At 44.2% G+C, this 12,358-nt stretch overlaps 1 protein-coding gene across 8 annotated transcripts in view; it reads left to right on the top strand.

Annotated features, from left to right (window-relative positions):
* scn5lab (sodium channel, voltage gated, type V-like, alpha b) overlaps nucleotides 1-12,358 on the top strand; it is a 432,064-nt gene that overhangs the window by 202,596 nt on the left and 217,110 nt on the right. For all 8 annotated transcript variants that reach the window (XM_059640055.1, XM_059640086.1, XM_059640082.1 and 5 more), the window contains one exon: nucleotides 11,082-11,320. In XM_059640055.1, coding sequence (XP_059496038.1) covers nucleotides 11,082-11,320 — 239 coding nt within the window. The remainder of the gene's footprint in view (nucleotides 1-11,081; nucleotides 11,321-12,358) is intronic.

The raw sequence follows: 12,358 nt of genomic DNA on the forward strand, positions 1-12,358 counted from the left end.
GCTTTTGTGGAGCTGAACAGTTAGTAATGATCTAAGCAGAATTACTTCTGGTGATTACATTAAGACTCAGCACATACAGCAGATATATATGAACATCACCCCCTGAGTTCCCCTGTAAGGCACTCACCATCCTGACTTGCGAATATATCACCATTCCTCCGCTGTCACTGGGTCAAAATCCTGGAAGTCTCTCCCTTACAGTAGTGTGGGTGTCTCCACACCTAATGGACTGCACCAATTCAAGAAAGCAATTTACCACCATCATCTGAAGGGAGGCAATGGGCGAGTGGTATTATCACAACACTATTATTCCAGAGGTAACAGAGTGTGGAGCTGGAGGAACACAGAAGGCCAGGCAGCATTAGAGGAGCTGGAAAGCTGACGTTTTGGGTCGGGACCCCGTTTTTCTTGAAGAAGGGCCCTGACCTGAAATGTCGACTTTCCTGCTCCTCTGATGCTGCCTGGCCTGCTGTGTTCCTCCAGCTCCACTCTGCATTATCTCAGACTCCAGCATCCGCAGTTCGTACTATCTCTGAGCGAGTTTTAATCCAGAAACCCTGGTAATGTTCTGGGGTCCTGAGTTTGTATCCTGCCATCGCAGATGGTGGGGCTTCAATCAATTTTAAAAAAGTCTGGAATTTGGACTCAAATGGCAACCATGAGACCATTATTGATTGTTAGGGGGAAAACCCATCTCGTTTGTGAATACCCTTTGGAGAAGAAAACTGCTGTTCTTATCTGATCTCATCTACATGTGACTCCAGACCCACAGCAATATATGGTTGACTCTTGACCGCCCTCTGGGCAATTAGGGATGGACAACAAATGCTGCCCCAGCCAAAAACGTCCAGGACTGATTTGTGCATAGTCTCTGAAGGTAACGTACTGGTGCAGCAGGAGGTAAAGAAGGCAAATGGTATGTTGCCTTCATTGCGAGAGGGTTCAAGTACAGGAGCAGGGATGTGTTGTTGCAGTTTTACAGACCCTTGGTGAGGCCACACCTCGAACATTGTGTACAGTTTTGGTCTCCTTTTGTGAGGAAGGATGCTCTTACTCTCGAGGGAGTGCAGCGAAGGTTTACCAGGCTCATTCCGGGGATGGCGGGATGGACGTGTGAGGAGAGATTAACCAGGTTAGGACTGCTTAGGATTCACCCTCAGGTGAATGAGGTGGGGGGATCTCATAGAGACTTATAAAATTCTAACAGGACTGGTCAGGATGGATGCAGGGAGGAAGTTCCCGATGGTGGGTGTGTCCAGAACCAGGGGTTGCAATCTGAGGAGTCGGGATGGACCATTTAGGATGGAGACGAGGAGACATTTCTTCACGCAAAGAGTGGTGAGCTTGTGGAATCCATTACCACAGGAAGTAGTTGATGCCGAAACATTGAATATATTCAAGAGGCGACTCGATATAAGATATGGGATGAATGGGATCAACAGTTATGTGGAGAAAGCAGGATTAGGCTATTGAGTTGGACAATCAGCCATGATCGTGAAGAATGGTGGAGCTGGCTGGAAGGGCCGCATGGCCTCCTCTTGCTCCTATCTTCTATGTTTCTATGATTTTGTAAAAAAAACATTCAAACTCAGTAATAATCCTTTCCTGCTTGTTACTTTCATTTTCCCAAGTGCTTTCTATAACCCGAGTCCCTAATAAATAAGACATGCTATTTTGTATATCTGACATTACAAAGATCAATACAGTGAGGTGCACAGTGTTTATAGCTGTGCATTGTACAGAGTGCTGGATCTCTATCTCCTACACTACACTCAATAAGAATACTACTGGCTGTCAAAGCTTATGAATGTTGCCTGTCATGATAGTAACTGAACACTGTTCCCTGGACGGCCTGATTATCTTAGAACATAGAACATAGACCATTACAGCACAGTACAGGCCCTTCGGCCCTCGATGTTGTTCCGACCTGTCATACCGATCTGAAGCCCATCTAACCTGCACTATTCCATGTACATCCATATGCTTATCCAATGACGACTTAAATGTACCTAAAGTTGGCGAATCTACTACCGTTGCAGGCAAAGCGTTCCATTCCCTTACTACTCTCTGAGTAAAGAAACTACCTCTGACATCTGTCCTATATCTTTCACCCCTCAATTTAAAGCTATGCCCCCTCGTGCTCGCCGTCACCATCCTAGGAAAAAGGCTCTCCCTATCCACCCTATCTAACCCTCTGATTATTTCATATGTTTCAATTAAGTCACCTCTCAACCTTCTTTTCTCTAACGAAAACAGCCTCAAGTCCCTCAGCCTTTCCTCGTAAGACCTTCCCTCCATACCAGGCAACATCCTAGTAAATCTCCTCTGCACCCTTTCCAAAGCTTCCACATCCTTCTTATAATGCGGTGACCAGAACTGGTACACAATACTCCAAGTGCAGCCGCACCAGAGTTTTGTACAGCTTCACCATAACCTCTTGGTTCCGGAACTCGATCCCTCTATTAATAAAAGCTAAAACACTGTATGCCTTCTTAACAGCCCTGTCAACCTGTGTGGCAACTTTCAAGGATCTGTGTACATGGACACCAAGATCTCTCTGCTCAGCTACACTGCTAAGAATCTTACCATTAGCCCTGTAAATCTTGTGATGAGACATCGAGAAAACTGACTCTATATTCTCCAGATTTAGTGGTGAGCACCGCAGCCTCACAGCGCAGGGGACTCAGATTCAATTCCACCCTCGGGTGACCGTCTGTGTGGAGTTTGCACATTCTCCCCGTGTCTGCGTGGTTTCCCATCGGGTGCTCCGGGTTCCTCCCACAGTCCAAAGATGCGCAGGTTAGGGAGGACTGGCCATGCTGACCAGATATCCTAAATTAATCTAGTCGCATTTGCTAGCATTTGGCCCATATCCCTCTAAACCCTTCCTATTCATATACCCATCCAGATGCCTTTTAAATGTTGTAACTGTACCAGCCTCCATCACTTCCTCTGGCAGCTCCTTCCATACATGCACCACCCTCTGTGTGAAAAAGTTGACCCTTAGGTCCCTTTTATATCTTTGCCCTCTCACTTTAAACCTGTGCCGTCTAGTTTTAGACTCCCCCACCCCAGGAAAAGATCTTGGCTATTCACCCTATCCCTGCCCCTCATGATTTTATAAACCTCTGTAAAGGTCACCCTTCAGTCTCAGATGCTCTAGGGAAAATAGCCCCAGCCTATTCAGCCTCTCCCTGTAGCTCAAACCCTCCAACCCTGGCAACATCCTTGTCAATCTTTTCTGAACCCTTTCAAGTTTGGTGATAGTGATCACAATTCTGTTATGTTTACTTTAGTGATGGAAATGGATAGGTGTATACCACTGGGCAAGAGTTATAGCTGGGGGAAAGGCAATTACAATGAGATTAGGCAAGATTTAGGGAGCATAGGATGGGGAAGGAAACTGCAGGGGATGGGCACATTAGAAATGTGGCGCTTATTCAAGGAAAAGCTCCTGTGTGTCCTAGATAAGTATGTACCTGTCAGGCAGGGAGGAAGCTGTAGAGTGCGGGAGCCGTGGTTTACGAAGGAGGTAGAATCTCTGGTCAAGAGGAAGAAGAAGGCTTATGTTAGGATGAGATGTGAAGGCTCCATTAGGGCACTTGAGGGCTACGAGGTAGCCAGGAAAGACCTAAAGAGAGAGCTCAGAAGAGCCAGGAGGAGACATGAGAAGTTGTTGGCGAATAGGATCAGGGTAAACCCTAAGGCTTTCTATAGATATTTAAGGAATAAAAGAATGACGAAAGTAAGATTAGGCCCAATCAATGATAGTAGTGGTAAGTTGTGTGTGGAGTCAGATGAGATGGGGAAGCGCTAAATGAATATTTTTCAACAGTATTCAATCTAGAAAACGACAATATTGTCGAGGAGAATACTGAGATACAGGCTACTAGACTAGGTGGGATTGAGGTTCACACGGAAGAGGTATTAGAAATCCTACAGAGGGTGAAGACAGATAAGTCCCCTGGACTGGATGGGATTTATCCTAGGATCCTCTGGGAAGCCAGGGAGGAGATTGCCGAGCCTTTGGCATTGATCTTTAACTCATCATTGTCTACAGGAATAGTGCCAGATGACTGGAGGATAGCAAATGTGGTTCCCCTGTTCAAGAAGGGGAGTAGAGACAACCCTGGTAATTATAGACCAGTGAGCCTTACCTCAGTTGTTGGTAAAGTGTTGGAAAAGGTTATAAGGGATAGGATTTATAATCATCTAGAAAAGAGTAAATTGATTAGGGATAGTCAGCACGGTTTTGTGAAGGGAAGGTTGTGCCTCACAAACCTTATTGAGTTCTTTGAGAAGGTGACCAAACAGGTAGATGAGAGTAAACTGGTTGATGTGGTGTATATGGATTTCAGCAAGGCGTTCGATAAGGTTCCCCACAATAGGCTATTGTACAAAATGCGGAGGAATGGGATTGTGGGAGATATAGCAGTTTGTATTGGAAATTGGCTTGCTGAAAGAAGACAGAGGGTGGTAGTTGATGGGAAATGTTCATCCTGGAGATCAGTTACTAGTGGTGTACCGCAAGTGTCGGTGTTGGGTCCACTGCTGTTTGTCATTTTTATAAGTGACCTGGATGAGGGCGTAGAAGGATGGGTTAGTAAATTTGCAGACGACACTAAGGTCGGTGGAGTTGTGGATAGTGACAAAGGATGCTGTAGGTTGCAGAGGGACATAGATAAGCTGCAGAGCTGGGCTGAGAGGTGGCAAATGGAGTTTAATGCAGACAAGTGTGAGGTGATGCACTTTGGTAGGAGTAACCGAAAGGCAAAGTACTGGGCTAATGGTAAGATTCTTAATAGTGTAGATGAGCAGAGAGATCTCGGTGTCTATGTACACAGATCCTTGAAAGTTGCAACCCAGGTTGACAGGGCTGTTAAGAAGGCATACAGTGTTTTAGCTTTTATTAATAGAGGGATCAAGTTCTGGAACCAAGAGGTTATGGTGAAGCTGTACAAAACCCTGGTGCGGCCGCACTTGGAGTATTGCGTACAGTTCTGGTCACCGCATTATAAGAAGGATGTGGAAGCTTTGGAAAGGGTGCAGAGGAGATTTACTAGGATGTTGCCTGGTATGGAGGGAAAGTCTTATGAGGAAAGGCTGAGAGACTTGAGGCTGCTTTCATTAGAGAGAAAAAGGTTGAGAGGTGACTTAATTGAAACATATAAAATAATCAGAGGGTTAGATAGGGTGGATAGGGAGAGCCTTTTTCCTAGGATGGTGACGGCGAGCATAAGGGGGCATAGCTTTAAATTGAGGGGTGAAAGATATAGGACAGATGTCAGAGGTAGTTTTTTTACTCAGAGAGTAGTAAGGGAATGGATTGCTTTGCCTGCAACAGTAGTAGATTCGCCAACTTTAGGTACATTTAAGTCGTCATTGGATAAGCATATGGACGTACATGGAATGGTGTATGTTAGATGGGCTTGAGATCGGTATGACAGGTCGGCACAACATCGAGGGCCGAAGGGCCTGTACTGTGCTGTAATGTTCTATGTTCTATGTTCCATGTAACATCCTTCCTGTGGCTGGGAGACCAGAGAGAGGGTCAATTTTTTTTAAACATTAAATTCATCAAGTGGTACAGAGAGAAAGCAGCAATATGGCTTTGAGATAGATGATTTGCTACGAATATATTGACTAGCAGAGCCAGCTCGAAGGGCTGAATGGCCTACTGCTAGCTTCTATGATTCTATGAAATGGTTACCACGTTTGTGTTCAGGTCCAGTCTGCTGTTAGACACCATTTTGGATGTGGACATCAATGGTTCAATGTTGAGCAGAATATCACCGTTTGGGAACCAAGACATGGAGACTGTAGGAAAGAAATTGCATTTCCATAGTACCTCACATGTACTCAGGCACCCAATGCTTTCTGCGTATTTTAGCTTTATTTGGACTCCCCATGAGAAACACGCATAAAGTCATAGAGTTGTGCTCCTGAGATGCTGCTTGGCCTGCTGTGTTCATGCAGCCTCACATTTTATTATCTTGGAATCTCCAGCATCTGCAGTTCCCATTATCACTGATACAATTTTAACCTCTCTGCGAAGCTTCTTCCAGGGATGCCTAACCTGAAGAAGTTACCCTCCTCCCTCTGGACCAACCTCAGGGAATCTTTCTCCCATTGCAACTCTCTTGTAATCTCTTCGGCCTTGAAACTGCTCGACCATGTCCTGAAGCAAACCAGGTACCACAGCCACATCACCTTCCTCAGCACCTGCCTGCGGAACCGGATCATCCCCAATGGACTACAGTCTACATTTCAGCCTTCCCAATTTGGCCCCAACCGTGACCACCTCTACACCCAGAATATTCAGACCTTTCAGAAGCTTTTGTGCTCCTGAGATGCTGCTGGGCCTGGTGTGTTCATCCAGCCTCACACTTTATTATCTTGGATTCTCCAGCATCTGCAGTTCCCATTATCACTAAAGTCATAGAGTTATAGAATTTTATAGATCAGAAGGAGGCCATTTAACCCACCGTGTCTGTATTGGTGCTCAAAAGAGCTATCCAGCATGTCCCACGCTCCAGCAAAACTCTGTACGCCTCTAAACTCATCACTAGCAAACATATCTCCAGCTATCTTTTGAAACCTCTGCTGGAATCTGCCACCACCACTCTCCCAGGCAGCACCATTCCAAATCCTAACAACAAAATAAGCTTCTTTACTCTGTCGAAAACGTTCGTCATTTTGAATTCCTCATAAGATCATCTATTAACCTTCTGTGTTCCACGGAGAATAAGTCCAATCTCTCTAATCTTTCTGTGTATCCTATAAGCTTTCTTAAGGACTGTTTCGATTTGCCTGCCACCTCCAAAGAATCATGCATCTGAATCATGAGGTCCCTCTGCTCCTGCACTCCCCTCAAAGTTTTACTACTGAGCCTGTCTTGTCTCTCCATGTTGCTTCTACCATGACACATTACCTCACATGTCTCTGCATTGAAATTCATTGCCAGGTATCTGCCCATTTGGCCAATGTCTTTCTGAAGTCATGCAGCATCATTCTCACAATTTAGTATTTTCCCTAGCTCAGTACATCTGCTCTTTTAAAGATTTAGCCCTCAAGTCTGATCTGTAAATTATTTCTATCAGTCAGAAAAGTCAAGATTCCCAACACCAATCACTGGGGAACACCGCTTTCAACTCGACTCTAGTCTGAGAAACACCCATCTATACCCAGCGCTTGTTCCCTATCTTTCAGACAGTTTGTAATCCATGTTGCCAAGGACCTATCAAACCCAATCATTTCTAACTTGCCAACCGACCTGCCATGAGGCACCATAGCAAATGCGCTGTGAAAGTCCAAATATACGACATCCACAGCACTATCCTTATCTATTGGCTGTGTCACCTTGTCAAATATCTCTGTTATATTTGTCAGACAAGACCTGCCCTTGACAAAGCCATGTTGACTGTCCAGTATTAACTTATTTTTCTCTAAGGGTATATTTACGCTATTCTATATAATGTCCTCCATCAGTTTTCCCACGATTGATTTCAGACTGACAGGTCTATAGTTTTGTGGGTTATCCTTTGTCCCTCTCTTAAGCAATGGTGTCACATTTGCAATCCTCCACTACCCTGGGACTAACCTTGTGTTCAGAGAGGACTGGAAAGTTTCTATCAACAGTTCTGCAATTTGATCACTTAACTCTCTCAGGAATCTAGGAAGCATCCCATCTGGATCTGGTGACTTCTCTACCTGGAGTGCTGCCAGCTTTTATCAGCATTCCTCCTTTACGTATCACTATTCTGCTCAGTTCCTCGACACCACTTTTACAACTAGGTCATTGTCACCATCTTCTAATTTGCTAAATACAGAAGCTAAATGTTCGTTCAGTGCCTCTGCCACATTCTTTGTTCAGTGAGCAGCTTTCCCTTCTTGTTCCTTTGGGACCCCACTCTATATTCCACGAATCTTTTACTACTAATGTATTTGAAGAACATTTTACTGTATCTTTTAATTAAGCCTGCCATCCTTTCCTGCTGCTTCCTTTTAGCCTTCCTTATTCTAGCCTTTGCATCTCTCTTGCATTTGAGATACTCTTCCCGATTTCTATTGCTGTATTATTCCAGTATGCATCATATGTCTCCTTTATTTCCCTTATTTTAGCATCAGTCTCCTTAGTCAGACAGTGTGCTCTTGCTTCAGATAGCCCATATTTATTTCTCATGCGTGTATACCTAGCTTGCACTCTATTCATCTCTCTTCAAATTCTCCCATTTTTCATCCACTGTCTTGGAAAAGGATAAACATCAGGCAATGATTAAGATCCCAGACTGAAAGAGGGCATATTTTAAAAATCTCAAAGTTGAACTGGAGCATTAATGGGAAACAAATTTTGGTAGATAAGACATAGAACATAGAACATAGAACAGTACAGCACAGAACAGGCCCTTCAGCCCACGATGTTGTGCCAACCATTGATCCTCATGTATGCATGTATAATGAGAGGCATAGATAGAGTTGATAGCCAGAGACTATTTCCCAGGGCAGAAATGGCTAGCACGAGGGGTCATAGTTTTAAGCTGGTTGGTGGAAAGTATAGAGGGGATGTCAGAGGCAGGTTCTTTACGCAGAGAGTTGTGAGAGCATGGAATGCGTTGCCAGCAGCAGTTGTGGAAGCAAGGTCATTGGGGTCATTTAAGAGACTGCTGGACATGTATATGGTCACAGAAATTTGAGGGTGCATACATGAGGATCAATGGTTGGCACAACATTGTGGGCTGAAGGGCCTGTTCTGTGCTGTACTGTTCTATGTTCTATGTTCCATGTCTTATCTACCAAAATTTGTTTCCCATTAATGCTCCAGTTCAACTTTGAGATTTTTAAAATATGCCCTCTTTCAGTCTGGGATCTTAATCATTGACTGATGTTTATCCTTTTCCAACTTGTTATTGAACCAAGATAATAAAATGTGAGGCTGGATGAACACAGCAGGCCAAGCAGCATCTCAGGAGCACAAAAGCTGACGTTTTGGGCCTAGACCCTTCATCAGAGAACGATATTGAACCATATTGTGTTATGCTCAGTATTTCTCGAATGCTCCCCCACTTTGATGATGTCCACTTCATTTCCCTCATTTAATAGAACGAGATTCAGTATAAGTTCCTCCCTGGTAAGACTGGATATGTACTGTTCCAGAAAGTTCTGCAGCACACGTTGTAGGAATTGTCCACTTCCATGTCCTAGACACTGCCATTTCCCCAATCTACCCTAACGTAACTAAAAGCACCAACTTATCCACAACTCTACTTGTCCTACAGGTTTCCATTATTTGCCTAAAAATGCTGTCTTCTACTTTCTTCCCATTATTTGGAAATCCATAATAAATTCCCACAAGGTCACTGCATGCCTTCCTGTTTCTTCTAGCCATATAGATTCAGATTCAGGAACTGCATCTTGTTCAAGGGCAATAATACTATCATTGCCCAAGACTGCTACACCTCCTCCCTTTTTACCCACTCTGTTTCTCCTAAATGCCTTACAACTCAGGGTGCAAAGTATCCAACTTCCTTCTGGCTCGAGCCACATTTCTATCAATGCTACTATGTCATATTCCCCAGAGAAATATCTGTTCCAGCTCCCCAGTTTTGTTCATGATGCTCCACGCATTTACGTACACACAATATAACCTGCCCTTGTCTTTTATTTGCCCATTGGATGTTGACATTTCTTTGTTTACTGTCAATGCTCAAGCCTTCCATTACTTCCTTTTCTCCATTCACCATTTTCTCTCTCTTTTGCCCAAAACTAGGCCCATTTGTTGGTCCACACCCCTTGCCTTACAAGTTTAAATCCATTCCCCCTACAGTGAGGGCCACAGTGTTTCAAGAAGGCCTCATACGAACACCTTCTCAAAGGCAAATAGGGACAGACAATAAATGCTGCCCAGCCAGTGATTCTGAGGAAGGGTCACTGGACTCAGAACATTAACTCTGTTTTCTCCTTCACAGATGCTGCCAGACCTGCTGAGCTTTTCCAGCAACTTTGTTTTTGTCCCTGATTTACAGCATCCACAGATCTTTCGGGTTTTTTTTGTTAGTAATGTACATTTCCCTCAAGTGAAAAAAAACTATTTACTCCCTTCACCAGGAGATTAGTGCCTTTTCAGCACAGCTCAAGCCTACCTCTTCTGAAAGGCTTTCTCTTTTTCCAAAAGTGAGTCCAATGTCCCAAAAAATCTAAACCCTCCCTTCTGTGCCATTCCTCAAGTCCCACATTTACCTCCCTGATCTGCCTTTGTCGAAGTGGTGAGGCTGGTGGCACAGGGAGCATTTCTGAGATTACTGTGCTGGACATCCTATGTTTCAAACCACTCCCTAACTCCTGAAACTGATCCTGTGTGACCTCCAGGATAACAAGGTGTAGAGCTGGACGTTTCTCATGTAGGGTCTAGGCCCGAAACACCAGCTTTCCTGCTCCTCTGATGCTGCTTGGCCTGCTGTGTTCATCCAGCTCCACACCTTGTTATCTCAGATTCTCCAGCATCTGCAGTTCCCGTTATCCAAGCTGTCCCTCCCTATGTTGTTGGTTCCCACATGAACCACAACCACTGGGTGTTCACCTTCCCTTTCCAGATGTTTATCCAGCCATTCCATTTGGTCCTGAGCCCATGCACCCAGGACGCAACAGGCCATATGGGACTCACAATCTCATGACCAAACTAAACTGCCTACTCCTCAGGCTATTAAATCACCCACTATTACTACCTTACTAACATGTCTCCCTAGCTCTTATCCCGCAGTAGCTATACACGACGGTACTATGGTTTTCGCTCGAGTCAGCCACTGTCCTGTTGTTCACTAAATAAGTGTCTGAAATTTCATCCCCTTTAAATAGTTCCAAGCCATCCTGGGTTCATGGACCTTCTTTCCTGTTGCCAAATAGTCAGCCACTCTCCTGTCATCTCTACACTCCTCCTTACCAAATTAGAGTGACCACGGCCTGGTCTGACCGTGCCAGAAGCCTCTCTCCTTCTTCCATGGTGCATAGTGAGGAGAGACACAGCTCCAAATGATCTGTTGGCCTCATTGCTGAGCACCAATCCTGCTCTCCTGTTTCACTCCTAGAACTTGAAGAATCCCATCTGAAGTATCCCCGCTGTTGGTATTACTTTTCCCAAACGTTTCTCATCTGGAACTGCTGCCCATTGTGGATAAAAATGAAGAAGATATTGAAATATATCATGATGGATCCTTTCCTGGACCTGGCGATCACCATCTGTATTGTCTTGAACACTGTGTTCATGGCCTTGGAGCACCGACCCATGTCCGAGGAATTTGATAACATGCTGTACGTTGGGAATCTGGTAAGGAGGCAATCATGTTTTACTTTAAGATCATTACCAAAGGAATTGTGAAAATCTAAGATTTAAGTCTATGTTTTTGAGCATCAATGCCTATGTGTGTGAGTCTGCATCATTGTGTGTGTGTGTGTGTGTGTGTGTCTTCATATCTGTGTTTGTCAGTAGCTTTGTCTGTATGTGTATGTATGTATGTGTATGTATGTATGTGTTTATGTGTATGTCTGTGCCCATGTGTGCACATTTGTCTGTGTTTGTGTGTCTATGCGTGTGTGCGTCTGTACGTGTATTTGTGTGTATGTCTGTGTGTGTATCTTTCCTGACATCTGTGTCTGTTTGCCTGTGTATATGAGTCACTATGTGCAAGTGTCTGCATGTGTGTCTGTTCAGCTGTGTAAAGGTGTGTTCAAGAGTCTGTGTGTGTGTATGTTCACATCTTGTTGTGTGTTGTTGTTCCGATATCCATGTGTGTCTGCATCTGCACCTTTGCGTGTGTGTGTGTGTGTGTGTGTGTGTGCGCGCGCGCGTGTGTGTATGTGTCTTTCTCTCTATATATATATATATGGGTGGAGGGGACATATTTTGTGATGGGATGCATTTTCTGCACATTCATGTCTATGAGTAAATACTTTAGTATTTATGCAAGTGTCATTGTGTGAATGTATTGATATGTGCATTCCCTTGGGTTTGTGTGTTTGTTTAGGTGGTTTAACATAAATAAGCATACAGACACACATACACATATGGACACAGAGGCCCACATACATGCACACACAGACACACAAACAAATACTAATGCTCACCCACACAGACACACACACAGAGCACACATACAGATATGCACACATAGACACACATACATGTACAAATGCTCACACACACAGACACGTACACACTCACAGACAAATACACAAAAACACACACACAAACACACACATCAGATGAAAAACAAGAGGAAGGAAATCCAAAGAAATTGCAGCCGATTCGGTGAACAGAAACTGAACCATTAGACAAACAATTGGATACTGAGAAGAAAACAGAAAA

Source organism: Stegostoma tigrinum, chromosome 2, assembly GCF_030684315.1.
Source record: "Stegostoma tigrinum isolate sSteTig4 chromosome 2, sSteTig4.hap1, whole genome shotgun sequence".
In the NCBI taxonomy this organism is placed as follows: Eukaryota; Metazoa; Chordata; class Chondrichthyes; order Orectolobiformes; family Stegostomatidae; genus Stegostoma; species Stegostoma tigrinum.